We start from the raw sequence: 19,264 nt of genomic DNA, 5'->3' as shown, positions 1-19,264 counted from the left end.
GGGGGGGATAGGCACCCCGGGGGGGCACCTTGGGGCCTTGTCATCGGCCCACGGGCCTGGGGTGAGAGAACCAGCGAGCTGGCGGGGACCTGCAGCCTCAGCATGCACTCCTGCTGCAGAGCCTAGAAAGATCTCTGCGGTCTGAGCCGAAGGTGGAGCGGCTTTGCTGCCGCCCTGGAGTGAGAAGAACAGGTTGTCCTCCAGAGGAAGCAAAGAGCCCGCGCCTGCTCAGAGCACGAAGCCGTAATTCGTCTCACCCTGGCTGGCCCCAGGAGAGACCCCCGGCGCCCACCAGGGTGCTGTTGATGGAGCAGACTTCAAAGTCATCCTCGTCTTGGGCCACATCATCGTAGGCGGGGGGCGGCGGCAGCGGGCGTGCGTCCCAGTCCACCACAGGCGTGGGGTGCAGGGGCCGGGGCAGTGCCCGCGTGGGGCTCTGCGGTGGTGTCTTGTCCAACAAGGAGCAGGCATCCATGGCCAGCTGCGCCAGCGAGGGTGTGTAGGGCCGTGGGGACGGGACCACCGGCTCCTCGCCGAAGTCAATGAGCGTGACCTCAGCGCCGCCGCCACTGCGGCCGGTCTTGGTGCCGGACACCCGGGCCGAGGGCTTTGTCAGCCACAGCCCCCGGGGCAAGCCCGGCTTCCTCACACCCGGCCTCTTGAAGTCGCTGGACAAGGGGTCTTGGTCCTCGCTCACGGGGTCATAGGTTGGTTCTGCAATGGACGGGAGACCCGGACAGGGGGGCAGTGTCAGGCAGGGGGACAGGGAAGGTGGGGTGTGGGAAGAAAGCCAAGTGTCCCCCACCGACTCCCCCGGAAATTGGCCCTCGGCTGCCAGATTCTCAGTGCACAGCAACCCCACTCACACAGGAGGGCAGCCCTCCACCTGGGCGGGTGAGCCCCGCCTCCCTCAGCTAGAGCGACACCCACACCCACCTGCCTCTGCTGCCCCTGCATCAACACAAGACCCCAAATGCCCCTGCCCCTGGTTAGTAGCCCCTCTGCCTCCCCGTTACCACACACCATTAGTGCAGGCGGGGCTACGGGCAATCTCCCACCACTAAGAGCAACAGGAGCTCCGGGCCCACCATCGTGAAAGCCCAGCCTCTGCAGGTCGCACAGGGAGTGAGGCAGGCCAGGCAGGTGGAGAGGCAGAGGGGGGCACCAGGACCGCCCGCCTGCTCCAGAAGCCCAGGCTTTTCAGGGAGGGGGCGGGGAGGGAGGGGGGGAGTTGAAAGGAGAGGCAGGCATGCTGCGCCAGGTCAGCAGCCAAAGCTCACAGCACACTCACTCCCCCTCCCACCCAGCCAGCCACAGGGCTCTGTACCTTCCAGGAGAGGAGGAAGGAGAGGAGAGAGGGAGAGGGGGCGGGGGCCGAGGCGCCGCCGAGAGCAGCCCCACTTACTCTTAGTGAAGATGGCAGGCTGAGGTGGGCGAGGTGGAGGCTCCCCTGCAGGAAGGGCCATGCAGAGAGGAGAGGGGGCAGAGCAGGACAGACAGAGGACAAGGGAGGAAGGCAGAGCCAGACAGAGAGCAGAGGGTGGAGGGAGAGAGAGGAGAGAGAGAGCAGTGAATAGGGGCGAGTGAACGTACGGACTAAGAGCAATGGGAAGCAATGGGCGGCAGGATGGGGGCTGTTCCGGAACGACAGGCCCAGGGCCCAGGGGGTGGATGAGGCTCCTGGCCAAGATGAAGCCTGTGGGGTGGTTTTGGCTTAGGAGAGGAGAGCGGGATTAGAGTGTGTGAGGAAGGCCTGGCCCAGCATGGCGGAGGAGGAGGGTGAAGAGAGCTCAGGCAGCCGGTGCAGGGCCGACCGAGGAGGCCCACCTCGGCGGATACAGCTGCCTCCCATCTCCCACCCCACACCCAGCTGGAGCCAGGGACACGACTGTCCCCCTGCTGTGCTGACCCAACCATCACAGAGCCAGGACAGCCGGCTCGGAGGTGGCCTGAGAGGACGGTGCCCCTGGGCAGCCAATGAACTAGGGGACGCCAGAGAGTGGGGGCTCTTACTTTTCACCCTTCCCAGATGCTGGGTGGGGCGGGAGGTGCTCAGTTCCACGCTCAGCAGGTCGGGAGGGTCCATAGGGTTTCCCAGATACAGTCTGTGGGGAGAGCACGGGGTCAGAGGCGGCCGGCGTGGGGTGGTGGCAGCGAGGACACCTCTGGAGGAGATGCCGGGGCTGCCCCCTGGGGTCAGGCGTCCAGGGACCACCTCGACCGAGCCCTGCAGACATGGGTCTGGGGCACAGGACTCTGACTCCCAGCAGCTCCCTCCTGGAGAGCCGAGCTGTACCCAGGGGAGGGTGTTGTGGAGAGAGCAGGGAAAGGACTCCTGGCTGCAAGTCAAACGGCTAGGACTGTCGGGGCCCCAAGAACACCCTACAAGGGCAGAGCTGGCCCTCTGCAACCCCCACGGCACCCCAACCCACACCCAGCAGCCACCTGCTGGCACGCTTTCTTCTCTCCTGCCAGGCCCGGAGGCATCCGGCTACACTCCCCGGTCAGGGTGGGCAGGAGACATCCTTCTGCCCCACTGCCAGGGGCGGGGCCACCGCCCTGCTCCCAGCTCACCCTCACCCCTGTGCCGACTGTCAGGATCTGGGACTTAGTCACCGGGGCTGATTAAAGCCTGGAGGAATGGGGCTGGGCTGGCCACGGCACGCCGGGAGCAGGGCAGAGGGCACCCGTCCTCCTTCGGGAGGTGCCTGCTCTCCTGCCCCAACTCTCTCAGGCCCTCACCTGGCTCTTGTGAGTGAGACATACACACAGCGCAGGGTTCTGGTGTGGGGAGCGTGGAGGTGAGGGGCCTGCCTCGCCACGCCCCAGGGCAACACTGTGTCCCAAGTCAGAGGAGCCAGGGCTGCGGAGAGGGGCCTGGAAGTCCCCGGGCAGCAGAGGCTGGAGGCCTGGTAGGGGGAACCCTGGGGTGGGGCCCCCAGGAAGTGACTAATTCCGCTCCTCTCTGCTTACCAGGGGCCCCCCAGGGGCCTCATCCTTTCACTTAAAGGAGACAGAACCCCCCTCCCAGGTAGAGTGAGCAGGCAGGCGAAGCGCTGAACTGCTGCCAACATGAGCTCTGAGGTCTGCCCACAGGAGCTCTCTGTGCCGTGCACCCCGGGGCCGGCCCGGTACTCACTCATCGATCTTGTCGGGGAAGCCCCAGCAGTGGCGGGGGTCGCTGTCGCCATGGCCCGTGTGAATGAAGCTGTTCTGCAGGGGCTGGCTGATGTCCTGGGCCGACAGGCCGGCCACGGAGGTCACCACGTTTCGGGGGAAGGGCCCCACGCACAGCGTCCGTGTGTTCTGCCCGCGCCACCAGTAGTTCTCAGCCCTGCCCGAGAGAGATGGCATGGTAAACACCGGTGTGTGGGACGGCCCGAGGAGCCGGACCCTTTCCACACCACGCTCTTCAGCGAGGCCATCGAACCCCGCTGGCAGGAGGAGACGGGAAGGCCACGGCCCAGGACCAGGCTGGTCTGCCGTCAGCCCGCCCCCTCCCAGCAGCCCCCCATGACCACACCTGGGGCACAGGGCCTGGCTGTTTGCACAAAGCCTTAAGCTACCTAGGTGGGTCACGCAGCTCTTCCTAAACTTCACAATAACGAAACAGGTCCAAACAAGTGACACGGCTTGCCTGCTGTTACCGGAAAGATCGCAGAAGACCCAGGATTCAAACCCAGTTGTTCGTCTGTAAAGCCAGGGCCCTTCTCCCAACACTGTCACCTCCCCTGCCTCCTCCCCTGACCAGGCCTGGGCTCTGGTCCTTTTCTTGCCACCCGATTTCACGCTCCAGCCCAGTACCAAGAGTTCTGAGCTTCAGGGGCCCAAGGGAGGGCCATGGCCTTAGCACTGGGCGTGAAGCCAAGCGCTCCCACCACAGCCTGTCTCCTACATGCAGCTCTTCACATGTGTGGAAGCATTTGGGGCAACCCACACTTCACCGCACCCATTTACATGTCTCCAGTGCCTTCCACCAGCTCCCGGCAGGGCTGTGGGACCTCGCCCTTGCCCCATCCACCTCCTTGGTGGAGCTCTCCTGTCTTAAACCAGGATACAGAAAGGAGCCCAGCCTCCCAGTGTGGCTGGACCACGAGCACCTCGCTCTGACCTCAGCCACAAAACCTGGTAGGCAGCCTGAGCCTCCTAGCGGGCGGTGGGGGGGCGGGGGGGGGGGCAGGAAGGCAAAGAGAACAGAGCGCCCTCCTGGACACTTCAAACACCAATAAGCCACAGGCCCTAAGGCTCCTGCCTCTACGGCTGGGACCACTCACCCCGAGGACGTGGGCAGAATCGGGGCCAAGGCAGAGGTGGTCACAGCCGCATGCTACTGTGGTGGACTCGTGTGGCACCCAGTTGTGTGCTCTCACTGTCAGCCCCCACCCATACCTCACCTGTCCACAGCCAGGAGTGTAAAGAAAGTCTCCTCCAAACTGCAGCTGGGCCGGAGGGACTGGAGGCTGGAAGGAGGCGGTGAGGCCTGAGCACCTGGACCCTCCTCTGGGAGGGGATGCGACCCACTGGGGCAGCAGCAGCCCCAAACGGCGTTTTCCAGAGGCCCAAAGTCAATCCCGTGAGCATCACAGTCCTCAGGGAGCCGAGAGGTGAGGCGAGGGACAGGAGCCCAGCCTCCTTGTAAACAAAGCCACTGACCGGCCACCACAGACACAGCCACCCTGTGATTACCACCCTCCCTCCGGGTGGGAAGGGCAGGAAAGGAAGGAAGGAGAGAGGACAACACCCGGGAAGGAAGAAAGCCCATCCGAAAATAGCAGGGCCATTCCAAGGAGAAAGTGCTCCCCCACCCCAGGGCCGACGGAGGGGGAGGCCGCCTGTGAAGAGGGAGGGAGGCATGCCTGGCACTGGGGACCCGCTGCTGCTCTCCCCAACACTCACTGGCTCCCTAGGTTCTGCGGACCCTCCACAGAACTGTTTTAGACACCAGCCCAAGGGCGGAACGCTGGACTCTGCTCCATACGCCTCGTCAGAGGCCCTCGCTATCCTGGGTGAGCAGCACGGCGGAGGCGGAGATGCCGTGCAGAGGCCGAGGCCTCGGCCTACCCTCCGGTGTGGCCTGCGCAAAGCCAGACTGGCAGGAGGTCACTCGATCCGCTTCTTTCCTTTGCCAACAAGCCAAGCTCCTTCCACAGGAGCCTCATGTGGACTCACTTCGGAGAGCACGATGGGACGCCAAGCCCACCTCCCTTCATTACAGGGATGGCGAGGCGAGAGCCCCATGCCTGCTGGGCGTCCTGACACCCCTCAAAAACATCCTGTTCCTAGGGGAGAAGTCAGAGTGCAGAGTGTGTGTGAGTGTGTGTGTGTGAAAGAGGCCCCTTGGGAATTGCACCCCAAGCACATCGGCCTGACAAGACTCAAATGTACCTCCTGAGACAGCCAATGAGTTGGCCAATGCTGCGTCCCCTGAGGCTCAGTGGGACTGAGGTACCAAGCCCAGTGCTCCCCACCAGCCTGCTCTGGCCACACCCTCCCTTCCCCTTCCACCAACAGACCAGAGTCTCCACGGCAACAAGAGGACCAGGCCCACCATGCCATCAGTCACTGCTGCAAAGACAGACACAGAGGGGGAGTCCCTAGGGGAGTGAGGGCCCAGTACCTCCAGCAAGAATGTTCTACTTCCTGCTTCCTGCCAGTGTCCTGGGACAGGCAAAATATGACACATCACCTCGGAAACCCAGGCCTGGCTACAGTGGCCCCAGCCCCATTGGGAACCAGCCTCTGAAATCCCAGCCCCGGCCCCAGTCCTGGCCTAAGGTAATCCAGAAATGGCTGACAGATGTTGGTTACGCATTCAAACCCACCCAGCCCACTTCCCTCTGGTGCCCCAGGAGCCGTGGGCTCGAGGAACAACACAGACCTTGCCTCCCCCTGCCCCACATTCTAAAGGCATCAGAGGCTCCAGGGACCAGGCCAGGCCAGGGACCTGCAGGACTGCAAAGCCTTGTCCCTGTTTTCAGTTCTGTAAACACAGAAGAGAGAAGTGCTACCAGCCATCCCAGCCTCCAAGTAAGAGCCCCGGAGACGAACAGGCACCGTCCGCCCATTCTAGACCGAGCCCCGCAAGCGCGGCTCACACAACATCGAGGGGTCTCTCTGCCTACTGCCCGGTACCCCGAGAAGCACTGAACTACATACAGAATCAGCCAGAGCCGAGGACAAGGGGGTTCCCAGACTCCGGACTAGGAAACCAATACTGGAGATAGCTTCCGGCAGACCAATTCGACACCGACAGAAGAGGGCAGATATGGAGAGAGCTGAGAGCCAGGCTGAGAGGAGACAGAGAAACAGCCAGCCACCCACACGTACAAACACAGACCCAAAGCGACACACAGGAGCAGAGAGCCCATCCACCCGGACACACGGAGACAGAGCCAGCCCCACCGAGATCCGGGCACTGAGAAGACAGGGGGCAGAGCCGAAGCTCTGGTACCACTGACCTACGGGCCCACTCGCAAAGCCCCACCGGCTACAGCCTCCCGCCCCTCACCTCCCACTCCGAGACGCTCCAGGGACCAAGGGCAGGCGCTGTGGTCCACGTCGCTGGTGCCCTGGAGGAGGAGCCCGGCGAGCCCACACTGGCAGGCAGCAGGGAGTCTGTGACAGAAGGCAGGGCAGGGCATGCCCACAGCAGCCTCCTGGGAGGAGCGGTCCCCTCCTCCCCCTCCCCCTTCCTCCTCCCTCCCTTGCTCCGGAGGTGACCCGGGGTGCCAGCTCCAGAGACACACGCCTTAGAAACACAAGGCGCTTCTGAGTCACCCGAGGAACACGGGGCCCGGCACCCAGAACCCCCACGAGAGCAGGGCCGGGGCGAGTGAGGGCCTGGACCCTCCTCTGTGAGGGTTGTGACCCCCTGGGGCGGCAGCAGCCCCAAACGGCGTGCGCAGGGCACAGAGGGGCCGGGGACCTGGGGTCCTGGAGGTGGGGACGGCTGTAGCCCAGACTTCTGGCTTGCGAGCTGCCATGCACCTCCAGAGGGGCCCTCACCCTAATCTTCCTATTTCCAGAAAGTTCCCCAAAAGGCCAGGCCTGCAGTCCCTCTCCTGGCCCCTCCACTCCAAACCACAGCCTATGTTCCTTCCTGCCCCTCAGGCCTCTATCCTAGAAGCTCTCTGCTTTCATCCACTGCCACCAACACGCTGGTTTTAATTCTTATTCCCAGATACTGTGCCCAAAGGCGAGGGGAGCCTGGCCGAGGGATGAGGTGCTGGGCCACGGCAGGTGCAGGTCATGCTCCTCCACAACCAGCCTGGGTCCCAGCACCAGCTCCATCGCTGACTCAGCCCAGAGGCTCTGCCCTGTCACCAACCCCCACGTGGCACAAGGTTTAACCAAAGGCCCCGACCCCCCAAGCCTGAGGCCCAGGTGGAAAGGGCTCTGTGGGGAAACGGCCTCTGCCCCCATCCCTGCCTGGTTCCGAATCAGAGGAGCCGGGGCACAGGGAATTTCCTCTCCCTCCCTCCCTTCCGGCCCTCCATGCCCACCACCTACTCCAAAGGCACCTCCAGCTTGCCCTGCCCCAACCAGTTCCTCAGACACCCCGAGGCTCAGATAACAGAGGATGGGGTGAGCGGTGGGTGGGGCTCCAAGGCAGGCGCCTGCGGGGGCTGCTGGTCGGAGACGTGACTCAGAAGATGCTGCCCATAGGCAGACAGACATGCTGCCAGGAGTGAAGGGCACGGGAGGCTCAGGAACAGAGGCCCTGAGAGGGGAGCCTGAGGACGGGGGCCAGGGTGAGGGGCCCAGCAGGACGGAGGGGAGCCCAGGGGGCTCGGAGGGAGGGTGGAGGCTGCCAGGATGGGCGTGGGGCTGCCTTGGGGTTCTGAAATGCACCCAGTTGTGTAGTTAAGAGTCCTTATCGGGCCCCACCTGGGTGGCTCAGTTGGCTGGAGCATCGTCCCATACACGAAGAAGGCTGTGGGTTTGACTTCGGTCATGGCACACCCCTAATTTGTAGGTTTGATCCCCAGTCAGGGCAGGTGTGGGAGGCAACTGTTCAATGTTTTCCTCTCACATCGATGTTTCTCTCTCTCTCCATTCCTCTCTCTCCAAAATCAATGAACATATCCTTGGGTGAGAATTAAAGGGGAAAAAAAAAAAAGAGTCCTGACCCTGGGAGGAGGTGGGAAGGGAAGGGGAGGATGAGAGGAGGAATGTTTAGGAGATCCAGCGTCTCCAGGTGTGGCCCTGAGGCCTGGCTGCCTCACCACCATGGCAGTTTGGCCCTGACCCACACAGCCAGGGCTGGAGCCGAGTGGGAGAAGGGTGACGGAGGCGGACTTCGCAGGGGAAATCCCTCTGAGCGGTGCACCTGCAGACTTAACCCCCAGCACTCAGATGCAGACCCAGCCTGTCCTCCCTGCCACCGCGCAGCTCGAGCCTACCACAGCCTGCGTATTGCCAAGAGGACCTTGGAGGCAGGACCTTGGAGAACCTCTTGGCCAGCAGGCCCTCCACCCTGCACCTTTCAAGGCAGTGCAGGTGCAGCCGCAGGCTCCCTACCTCCCCTCGATGACGGTGATGACATCGTTCATCTGGATGTGCAGCTTGTCTGGTTCCTCAAAGTCCTGGAGGGCCCGCATGTCAGTGGGCTGGGCCTGAGGGTAGAGACAGGTCACTCCCCACTCTGGGACTGACCCCTGCGTGGATACCCCAGGACCCGTGGGCAGACCTGCCCTTACCTCCAGCAGGAAGTCCCTCAGGGCCACAAAGGTGGGTCTGTCCTCCGGTTTGTGAGCCCAGCACTGGACCATGACATTGTAGATGTCTTGGGGGCAGTCCTCGGGCCGGGGAAGACGCTCCCCTTCCTTGTCAATCTTATGCAGGATCTGGAGAGGGGGAGCAGTTTGAGTACAAGCAGAGCACCCACCCTCCCTCCGACCCTCCCTCCGGCCCATGGAACAACTGGCGCTTTGGGCGTCCATGCCCGCACCCCAGAGAAGAGGGGGGCAGAGTCTATCCCCAGGCCTCACTTTTATCCCCAGGTCTGGGGCCTCTGAACAGGTGGCTGTGGCAAGGACTAAGAATGGGAGCAAGCGCCACCTGCTCCTTTCCTGACCACTGGGGGCCCTTGTCTTTGCTCAGCTTTCTGAGAGAACACACAGATATGGAGCCTGGGGGACAGGACTCCAGCAGGTAAAAGCCAGTTCCAACAGGGCCAGGTTGGGAGCCAGGAATCAAATCAACCCGCTCCCACCCTACAGGTAGCACATCCCCAGCCCCTCACCTGACTGCCATTAAGGCCAATCCAGGGCTCCTGGCCATAGGTGAACATCTCCCACAACGTTACCCCAAACATCCAGGTGTCGCTGGCATGGGAGAAGGTGCGTGTCTTCAGGCTCTCGGGGGCACACCTGGCAAAGGCAGGGGTCAAACAGAGGCCTCTCCGAGCATCCCCACCCACATCAGCCCCAGTGGACATAAATGCTCACTCAACAAACATGTTGCTGCCCCATGTTCTAGGCTCAACAGCAGGTACTAGGGACGTATGAAGGGGAAGGGCAGCGCGTCTGAACTATGGGATACACAGACTTGCAGAAAATGATGAATGCTCAGGTTTTTACACACATGCGGCCTGCAGTGGGAAGAGGGTGAAGCTGCCAGGTCAGGAAAGCAGGGAAAGGAAGACGGTCAGAGGCTCTAGGAGGGGCAGAGGGAGGGGGACAGAGCTCCGGCTGTTTAATAATTGTGGTGGGAGGATGACAACTTCCAGATTTGGGGCAGGATCCTAGCATCTGGGTCATTTCAGCAGGAAGGTGTGGGTGGGAAATTTGGATAGGGCCTGGGGAAGAACAAAAACGGGTGAAAACAGTCACACCAGCTTCACGCCAATATCCGCACACGCTCTCTGGGATGCCCTCTGGGTGAGGAGGACAAGCACCACTGCAAAGGGGAATCCCAGCAGCGCTGCTCAGCGGGAGGAGGAAGCCACTCTGGATGAAGACTCACAGGACCTCTCATGGGACTGGAGAGCTAGCCCTGCCACTCAAAGGGGTGGGGCCAGAGAAGGTCACTCTCAGCCTCCTAGTCCTCATCTGTGAAATGGGAATACAGTGGGGCCTTGACTTACGAGTTTAATTCGTTCGGTGATGGAGCTCGTAACTCAAATTACTCGTATGTCAAATCAAAAAGTGAACGAGTGAGACACTCGATGCTGGGCTGATGTGGCGTTCACTGTGACGTTCGGTGCGCCAACTAGAGGTGGGGTATCTGAAGCTGGCTCGTAATCCAAATTTTAGCTCGCAACTCAAAGCAAAAAATTGGCCGAGACGGCTCGTATCTCGAAAAACTCATTAGTCGGGACACTCGTAAGGCAAGGCCCCACTGTAATAATAATCTGCTCACTTCACAGAGCTGTTTCAAGAGGGCTGCATAAAAATAGGTGACCTTATAATTACCATCCAAACCAGGATGCTTGGGTATGAAAGGGGTGCTATCAACTCCTCCGGGACAACAGGCACAGCCCAGGATGCATGATCCCCTAGGTATCAGGTCAGTTACTAAGCAGGGTGACTGTACATCCTGGATTAGAAGGTTTTCTGGCCAGCTGAACCAGACCGACTCCTCCCACCTCAAAGCAGGGAGACCAAGCTCCTGTGGGTGCCTTCGACACCGGACGATGACGCTGGTCTCAGCACAGGACTGGCTCACACCGGGGCCAGGCAGGGCCAAGGACCACCTTGTGTGCAGGTGAACATCCCTGCTCGGTCGACAAAGTCTAGCCTGGCCTGGCCCTGCCTTCCACTAGCTCTTCCTGGAACATGCTTACCAACCAGTCTTTACTTGGCTAACTTCTGATATTTTAGGAGCTTAATACTGAGTCCTCCAGAAAGCCCTTTTCCCTGTGTGTTCCAGTGCCTGGCACATGAAAATTCCTGAATGAATGAGTGAATGAATGGGCACACAAGGACACCCCGGGCCCAGAGGAGACCAGGGCTGTTGTGGGTATAAAGGATCCAGATACTCCGAGCCTCGGAGTGCAGGGACCAGGGTGGGGTGGGGTGGGGCCCGGGCTCTGTGAGCTGGCGGCACCAGCCCCTCACCAGGCAAAGGGCACCTTGCGATGCTCCTGCATGACGTAGTGGTCGTCATTCTGGGGGAGTGCTCGCATCAGCCCGAAGTCCCCGATCTTGACCAGGTCGCGTGTGGCCAGCAGCAGATTGCGGGCAGCCAGGTCACGGTGAATAAAGCGCTTGGACTCCAGGTAGCCCATGCCCTCAGCCACCTGCACAGCATAGCGGCTCAGAGTACCCAGAAGGAAGTGGCCCTGGTGCTTGCGAAGCCGGTCCAGCAACGATCCCAGAGGCGCCAGCTCTGTCACCTGAGGCCACGGAGAAGGTGGGAGGAGTAAGTGTGGCTGAGCCCTGCCCCTCCCTCAGCATCCTGCCAGAGCCACGCTCAATGCTCCTTCCTGGCCTGGCCTCTGCGGACCTCTGGGAGTCCTACAGCTTCCCCAGCCTCTCTCTCTCGGCAATGTGGGAAACTGAGGCCCAGAGAAGCAACCCGAAGAGGCTCATGTTAGAAATTCCACAGATTACACTCTAGGACCAGCTCCTCCCATAGGTGTTACTCTGCCAATGAATACAAGCAAAACGCAGAGGTGGGCATGGGCTCCGAAGGACACGGTCGGTCCCAGGCTAGGGGCCCCTGTGAGCCCCTTTGCCACATCAGGTGGGGGACCAAAGCAGGATCTGGGGGGACCGCTGACCTTTGTCAGGACAGAAGTTACCACAGCACAGGCAGGAGAAGGGGCGGACCTGGGGCCCGGAGACCACAGCCAACGCCCACGCACGGCACTCACCATCTTCATGGGTGGCGTGAGCACCACACCATAGAGGCGAATGAGGTTGCGGTGGTCAAGCGAATGCATGGCATTGACTTCCCGGATGAAGTCGTCCATGGCCTCTGGCTGGCTCAGCACATCAGGCTTCAGGCACTTCACAGCCACACTCACCTGCCCAGAGTGGAGATTGCACGGAGTCAGGACAGGCCCCAGGCCCCAGGCCCCAACACTATGAGCCAACCTGCTCCTCCCTCCAACTAAGCTCAAACATCCTGGCTTCAGATCTGCTCATCTGGGTGGGTGAGCATGTCACAGGTGCCCTGGCTGGCTGGGGCAGGGCAGCTGGCCGACCCCCAGGGCCATTGGCTGGGCCTTCCTTTCCTGAGGGAATGCCCAGATTAAATAGCAACCATTTGGTAAAGATGACCAGAGTGATGATAGGGTATTAAAATGTGATAAAGTGTTATAAAACATTAAAAATGGTTTGGTGTAGGAGAAAAATGCTTTAAATCTAATCCCAAACCACTAATCTATGGTGACAGAAGTCAGAACAGTGGCCTTCCCTGGAGGGAGGAGACACTCAGCGCAGGAGGGAGGAGGCCCTGGTGGCGGGAAATGCCGATACCATGACCTGGGTGTGGCTGCCTGCATCTGTGCGCAGGTGAACACTCACTGAGCTGGACACTCAGGAGCTGCACCTTTATTATATACATGCTATGGATGCCTCTGGGGGGAAATTTCAAATAAAACACCAAGAGAAAGGGCAAGAATTTAGAAGTTATATTTAAATTTGTATCTTAACTAAATGCAACAAAATACCTGGGGGGGGGGGGGGGCAGAAATGCTAACTGCTTCCTGATTAGTGAAAGCACAGCAATTTCCCCCTTACTTTTAAAACAGTTTCCAAACTTTTATAATAAGTTATTTGTATAATTTTAAAAAGAAACAGCTGTGTCTAGTTAAACCTGAGAGTAGAATCCAGGGCAAGAACTCTGCAACCTGTCCCCAGCCCCCTTCACATCCTAGGCGAGGGGACAGAGCCACTCTGAGGGCAGAGTGGGGCTCTGCCGGTCTCCTGGGGGCCTGTCCCCTTGCTACACCCCACAGGACCTGGGCAGCTCACCGTCTTCCCCGAGGGGGCGTCCCACTCGCCCCTGCGCACCACGCCAAAGGAGCCGTCTCCGAGCTTCTCGAAGAGACGCAGGTCCTTCTCCCCAATGAGGCAGGTGAGGCTCTGCAGGGGCCCCTCCCCTGCGGGGCCACCAGGGGTAGGCGAGGTCTTCGGGAAGGCGCTCTGAGAGTGATGAGGGGGGAACTCAGCCTCCAGCCGCTTTCCACTGAACACCTGTTTGAAGGCAGCCAGAGGCCAGATGGGACCCTGAGGCCACAGTCCTGCCCCAGCGGGCCCTCACGTAGCCTCCAGATAGGTCCTGGCTTTGCCAAACTCCCGGGGGGGGGGGGGGGGGGGGTAGCCTGGCTGGAGGTCCAAGCCCCCTCCTGACCACACCCCCAAGACAGGAACCCAGAGCTTCAGTGTGGCCTCAGGGCGGGTGTGTGTGTGGCAGAAATGGACTGACAGGCATGTAGCTTGTGGCTACTGTGGCCCCACACCCAGCTGGGGGATCCGGGGCAGCCCAAAGCTACGCTAGGCACCACCTTCCCCCCATCCATCCCTTTCTGCACCCCCTCCCCAGAAGAGACTCCAGGCCCTAACCGGAGCAGATGGGTAGGAGCCTAAGGGGCCTGCCACAAACACCTCTCTGTCCATTTTTAGCCTTGGCCCCTTCTCTGGGCTGCCCATTTGGTGCTGTCTGTCTCCACCCTCCCCGGGGAGCCGGCTGCCCTTCTTCCTGCCAGAGCAGAGGATAATTTGAGCCTGAGGTTAGCCTGTGAGTGTGTGGGGGGTGCAGATGAAGCAAGGCCTTGCTGGGGAAGGGCCTGGGAAGACAGCTGGGTTTCTGGAGGGCCGCCGAGAGCTGAGGGCTGAGAAAGAAGGGAGACGAGAAAGAACTCTGCAGCCTGAGCTGGACAGGGAAGGGGACAAAAGTCAGGGGACAGGAGGAAGGAGGCCCTGAGGGTCAGGGCTGGCCTGTCAGTTGGATTTGGCCACCCCTACAAAGCCTTGGCTTCAGGCTGCAGAGCCTACCCAGCCGGGCCCCTGCCCCCAAAGCTGGCAGAGTCTTATCTGGACGGACAGTCTCCAATCTGAGGGCCTCTTCTGGCTGCTGCTCTGTCCTTCCTCCCAGTAACTGGAATCCCTGACGCTTGCAAACAATGTTCAGCTGACAGGACCGTGCACACAGCCGGTGAGGTGAGGTGAGCCGGGCAAGTGTGGCAGCACCGTCCGACCGAAGACAAGCCTCACGCCTCGAGTCTGGAGAGGTTCAATGACCGGCCCGGGAACCTCCTGCGAGTCCGCGGTAGATCCAAGACCCCGGAAACCTGGCACATTGCACAGCCTTTCCCTCCTGCCTTCACCCGCCCCAACATGCTCATTCTTCCCTAAAACCTGGGCAAGGGACCAGGACAGTGTCCCCAGAAAAGGCCACAGGATCCCAAGAGACAGCCCCTTTGCCAGATCGCAGCCAGGAAATCTCTGCTGTCCAATCCGGTCCAACTGTGCTGCCCTGCCTGCCCCCCACCCCAGCCCCGAGGCCAGAAGTGGGGAGGGAAGGCCCTGGCTGTTTCATTTCCTCCCGCATTGTCTTCCAGACAATGGGCAAAGCTCCACTGAGTCAGACCAGGGACTCACCACTCCACAGACCCAAATTAGGACAAAGGAGAGGGAAAGAAGCTGTCAGCAAGGCCAGATGACCAGAGGAACCCTCCACAGACTGAGGAGGGCGGGGAGGAGGGAAGCAATGCAAAGATGTGCTGGGTCCAGACAGTCCGCACTACCCCAGGCTTGACACCAGCCCCCAAACTCAGACAGAGCAAGGGCTCAAGTTACGGTGTACTTGTCAGCCAGTGCCTGCTGCAGGCCCGGCACCATCGCAGAGCGGGAGCGGATGTGAAGCCAGGGCTGTACACAGGCTACTCACGTGCCGTCTCTAGCGGAGACAGACACTCAGCCAGGCAGCTCCACAAGTGCCCTGCCCGATAAGATCCTGGAGGAGGGAGGTCTGTACAAAGTGTGAGATTATACTGCCCAGGAATGGGGGGAGTTTCCTAGGACGGACATCAGAGTGGGGCCCCACGAGGCTGCTCCCGCCCGTCTCACTCCTTGTCCACCTACCTTGCTCATCCAGGACTTGCGCTTGCACATGGCCTTTCTCCTCTTCACAGCCTCCCACAGCCGCCGCTGGCCTGCAGGGGGGACAGGAGCCCAATGTTATTAAGGCTCACGCCCCCCGAGAGGCTGCTGCCCACTGCAGGCTCCCTCTGTCTCCCGTGGTGAGTCCACCACTAGATACTGCCCAGCACAATGAAACCAAGGAAACAAACCATCCCAACCAACCAGGGGCTGCAATTATTAGATGATCCTGCATTCCATTTCTAGGCAGTGGTTCTTGAACTGGACGGAGGTATTTAACCACCAACACTGAACAGTAGTTCTCTGTTCCCAATTTCCAAGAGCAATGGAAATCAAGGTAATAGAATTTTCCCAATTTTGAGTTTTTCTCCCATAAAATTTTATTATCTTACTGGCATCAGACACCAACTATCCAGGCCAAAAGTAGCAGAAGTCAATGTCTAATTCAGCACACTATTACTTATTGAGCTGCTTTAAGTTGAACGCACAAATAAGTTTCTATGTCCTATAAGGAACACCATGAGTTCTATATGCTGCAACCACTACTTTTAGGATCAATACATTCTGATTGACCAGATCTCTGTGAGAGAGACAGAGAAAGAAAGACAGATCAAGAGAAAATCAGCAAACCATCTGAGGGTTTTTATCTTCTCTTCTTCACACAAATCTCTGGATACTGAACCCTGGGTGTTCAAACTGGCGAATAGGACAGACTCAATTCTACAGGTACAGGTATAAAGGAAGAGAAGGTGGAAGAAATGCATCCTACAAATGTCTGAACAAACCAGAGGGCGGTAGTTAGTTCTGAGTAGCCAGAGCTTTAAGTGAGACTCCTCGAAGTCCCATTCACCTTTACAAGTGCAAACTGTCCTCACGCACTGACTGTGTGCGGCATCTACTGAGGCCCCTCCACCCCACCGGGGGCTCTTGGACAGGCAGGGAGGGTTCTCAGCTATGCCACTCCATGCAATATAGGGGGGAGGGCTCCTCCATGTGCTTGGCAATCCTGAGGACAGAGGAGGCAAATGGTCAGTGGGGAAATGACAAGCAAGGCCCACGTCCCCACCTACCAGGCCGGCCCATGCCAATCTTCTCCAGGTCCTCATTCTTGACATACTCAAAGTGGGACAGGCGGGTGACATTGAGGTCGTCGCGGAGCCGCAGGAAGTACTGTTGCAGCTGCACCTCGGACAGCAGCTCCAGCAGCCAGCCTGTACCCTCTTCTGGCTGCATGCTGCTGCTCCCCAGCCTCTGTGGGGAAGAAAGAGTGAATCAGGGCCCGGCCAACGTGGCTCAGTGGTTGAGGGTCGACCTATGAACCAGGAGGACACGGTTCGATTCCCTGTCAGGGCACAAGCCTGGATTGCAGGCTCGATCCCCAGTGTGGGGCGTGCAGGCGGCAGCCAATCAATGATTGTCATCATGGATGTTTCTCTCTCTCCCTTCTTCTCTGAAATCAATAAAAATATATTTTTTTAAAAGACAGCCATAAAAAAAGAAATAAATATGTTAAAATAAATAATTTTTTAAAATATTATTGTTGTTGTTTTAAAAAAAGAATGAATCCAGGACCTAGGGATACAGGGAGGTAAAAGGGGACCCTGCCCGAGTGTGCTGGGCTCATCCACATCCTACTCTGCTGCTTCCAGGATGGATTAAAATCACCTTCTTGCTCCTCAAAACAGCTGCACAGAATAGCAGATACCCACCTGCCCCCTTTCTTGCCAGCAACAAGGGTAGAATTAGGACAGTTGGGATGCAGCCCAGGCGCTGGAGTCAGGGTCTTACTCACAAAATCTGTGGCTGGCCCTAGCTGGTTTGGCTCATGGATAGAGTGTTGGCTGCAGACTAAAGGGTCCCAGGTTCGATTCCGGCCAAGGGCACATGCCCAGTAGGCTCAATCCCCAGTAGGGGATGTGCAGGAGGCAGCCAATCAATGATTCTCTCTCATCATTGATGTTTCTATCTGTCTCTCCCTCTCTCTTCCTCTCTGAAATCAATAAATTAAAAAATTTTTAAAAAAAAAAATCTGTGGCTCGGTGACCTGAGATCAACCTCTGTGTTCTCAGGTTCCCTGTCGGCTCAAACTCTCTTGGGGTCACAAACCCTTTAGAATTTGATGAAAATGATTTGGTCTCCAGGGGAAATAACACATTCTTAATCATAAAGTTTCACTCAAAAAATTGGAGGTTACAGGGTCCCTTGAGACACCTCCATGGGTTGGTTCTCCAGACCTGAGGGACCCCACAGAAAGGACTCAGGGCTAGATGAGTCCTCCCAATGTTTGATATAGCAGAGCCTCTCTCCCCAACCCAAAGCCCTCCCCACAAGTGCCTCCGGGACCACAACGAGTGGGAGACAGAGGGACAGGCAAGGGCTGGAGGGAGTGGGGGCTTTCAGATCCAGCTCAAAGAGGCAGCATTGCTCAGCTCCTGTCAATGGCTATCACAACAGAGTGAGGCCCAGTGTTACCAAAATTTGCAATTTTTTCAAGAAATACTAGCTATCTATATGTGAAATCTATAATAATAAAAGCATAATATGCTAATTAGACCGGATGTCCTTCCTGACGTCCTTCCAGACGAAGTCGGGCTACGAGGGAAGCCCGTGTCCCTGGTGCCTGCCGGCGGCCAGAGGGAAGCCTGGGTCCCAGATGCCAGAGGGAAGCTGGTGCCGGCAGCCAGGGGAAGGAAGGCCTACTCTTGCACGAATTTCATGCATCAGGTCTCTAGTCTTGCCATATTTTTTTTTTAAAGGTAATATAAGCACATGGTAAAATATTCAAAAGGCACAAAGGAGCCATAAAGTCTCATTCCCTCCTCTATTGCACAGCCACCTAGCTTCCCTCCCCAAAGCCAGATGCCATCAATAACTTTGCAGATCTTTCCAGATTTTGTTTTGTTTTTTAAAGAGGAGCTTTCTTCTAAAGCTTTTTATTTATTTTTTAATCCTCACCCAAGGATATTTTTTCCATTGATTTTTTTAGAGAGTGGAAGGGAGGGAAGTGGGAGAGACAGACAGAGAAAGAAAGACATCCATTGGTTGCCTCCCATTCACACCCCAACCCGCCCCAACCAGGGCCAGGGATCAAACCTGCATCCCAGGTCTGTGTCCTTGAATGGTAATTGAATCTGCGACCCTTCGGTCCAAGGGCCAACACTCTAACCACTGAGCAAACCAGCCAGGGCTTCCAGAGTTTGTGTCCCCCCGCCACATATACACACACACACACACACACACACAAATACTGTTCCTACATCCTTCTGTTTCTTGTTTTCACTTAACATTATCTTTCTCCTCTGACTTTTTTGTTGTTGTTAATCCTCACCAGAGGATATTTTCCATTGATTTTTAGAGAGTAGAAGGAAGGAGGAGAGACAGAGAGAGAGAAACATCGATGTGAGAGAAACACATCAATTGGTTGCCTCCCGCATGCGCCTCAACCAGGGCCAGGGATCAAGCCTGCAACCGAGGTATGTGCCCTTGACTGGAATCAAACCCAGGACCCTGCAGTCCACAGGCCGACGCTCTATCCACAGAGCCAAACCGGCCAGGTATCTCCTGACTTTTTAAACTATGTCAACTAATTCAAGTTTGAAACACACACACACACACACACACTCTCTCACATGACATACTCTATGTTGGCCAGACAACACGTGCTTGCAGGCCACAATCAGCCAAAGCCCCACCAGTGAGTGACCTCTGATCTACACTTTCTTGGGCCCAGAGAAAGAGGCCAGTGGCACCCTCAAAACTAAGCAACCTGACCCACCAGACACCAAGCCCATCCCTGTCCAAGTAAGGCACCTCAGAGCTGAGAGGTTGGCCAGGCCAGCCCCTGGCCCATGTTCAATCCCAGAGGTATTTAACAGTGAGGAAACGGGCAAGGCAAAAGGTCAGCTGCCCGCGACCCCATCCTCCCCAACTCAGAGGTTGCCTTGTCCCTCAGCTCTCATCACGGGTCACACTGAAAAGCAGGCTCTCGGAGCGCTCACAGCCTGGGCCCAGCACGAGCCTCCTGCCCCCACAGTTCCCAGAGGTGCTGCCAACCCAATGCCAGGAGTTCAGACTTTCCCAGGCAGCTCAGGGCAGTACAGAGAGTGACAAATGGGAACCAGAGGACCTCAGTTCAAAACCTGGTTGGCTCTCCTGCCAAGGTGGCTGGGCCACAGGGGGTTTCCAAACTTTAAGCCGTAACCCTTTACCCA

The 19,264-nt window shown here is 58.3% G+C and overlaps 1 protein-coding gene across 6 annotated transcripts in view; it reads right to left on the bottom strand.

Annotated features, from left to right (window-relative positions):
• Positions 1–19,264, bottom strand: part of TNK2 (tyrosine kinase non receptor 2) — a 29,241-nt gene that overhangs the window by 3,655 nt on the left and 6,322 nt on the right. For 4 of the 6 annotated variants that reach the window (XM_023757314.1, XM_023757318.1, XM_014459228.2 and 1 more), the window contains exons 2-13: positions 16,124–16,304; positions 15,036–15,106; positions 12,924–13,145; positions 11,819–11,971; positions 11,061–11,338; positions 9,245–9,371; positions 8,700–8,846; positions 8,521–8,615; positions 3,140–3,334; positions 2,014–2,105; positions 1,406–1,450; positions 258–714 (exon numbers count right to left, since the gene is read on the bottom strand). In XM_023757314.1, the coding sequence (XP_023613082.1) occupies positions 258–714; positions 1,406–1,450; positions 2,014–2,105; positions 3,140–3,334; positions 8,521–8,615; positions 8,700–8,846; positions 9,245–9,371; positions 11,061–11,338; positions 11,819–11,971; positions 12,924–13,145; positions 15,036–15,106; positions 16,124–16,304 (2,063 nt within the window). The remainder of the gene's footprint in view (positions 1–257; positions 715–1,405; positions 1,451–2,013; positions 2,106–3,139; positions 3,335–8,520; positions 8,616–8,699; positions 8,847–9,244; positions 9,372–11,060; positions 11,339–11,818; positions 11,972–12,923; positions 13,146–15,035; positions 15,107–16,123; positions 16,305–19,264) is intronic. The other 2 variants (XM_023757317.1, XM_023757315.1) reach the window with 2 other exon arrangements.

Source organism: Myotis lucifugus, unplaced genomic scaffold, assembly GCF_000147115.1.
Source record: "Myotis lucifugus unplaced genomic scaffold, Myoluc2.0 scaffold_105, whole genome shotgun sequence".
Taxonomy (NCBI): Eukaryota; Metazoa; Chordata; class Mammalia; order Chiroptera; family Vespertilionidae; genus Myotis; species Myotis lucifugus.
The sequence above is the reverse complement of the archived record's forward strand: the minus strand, read 5'-3'. Positions and strand labels throughout refer to the sequence as shown.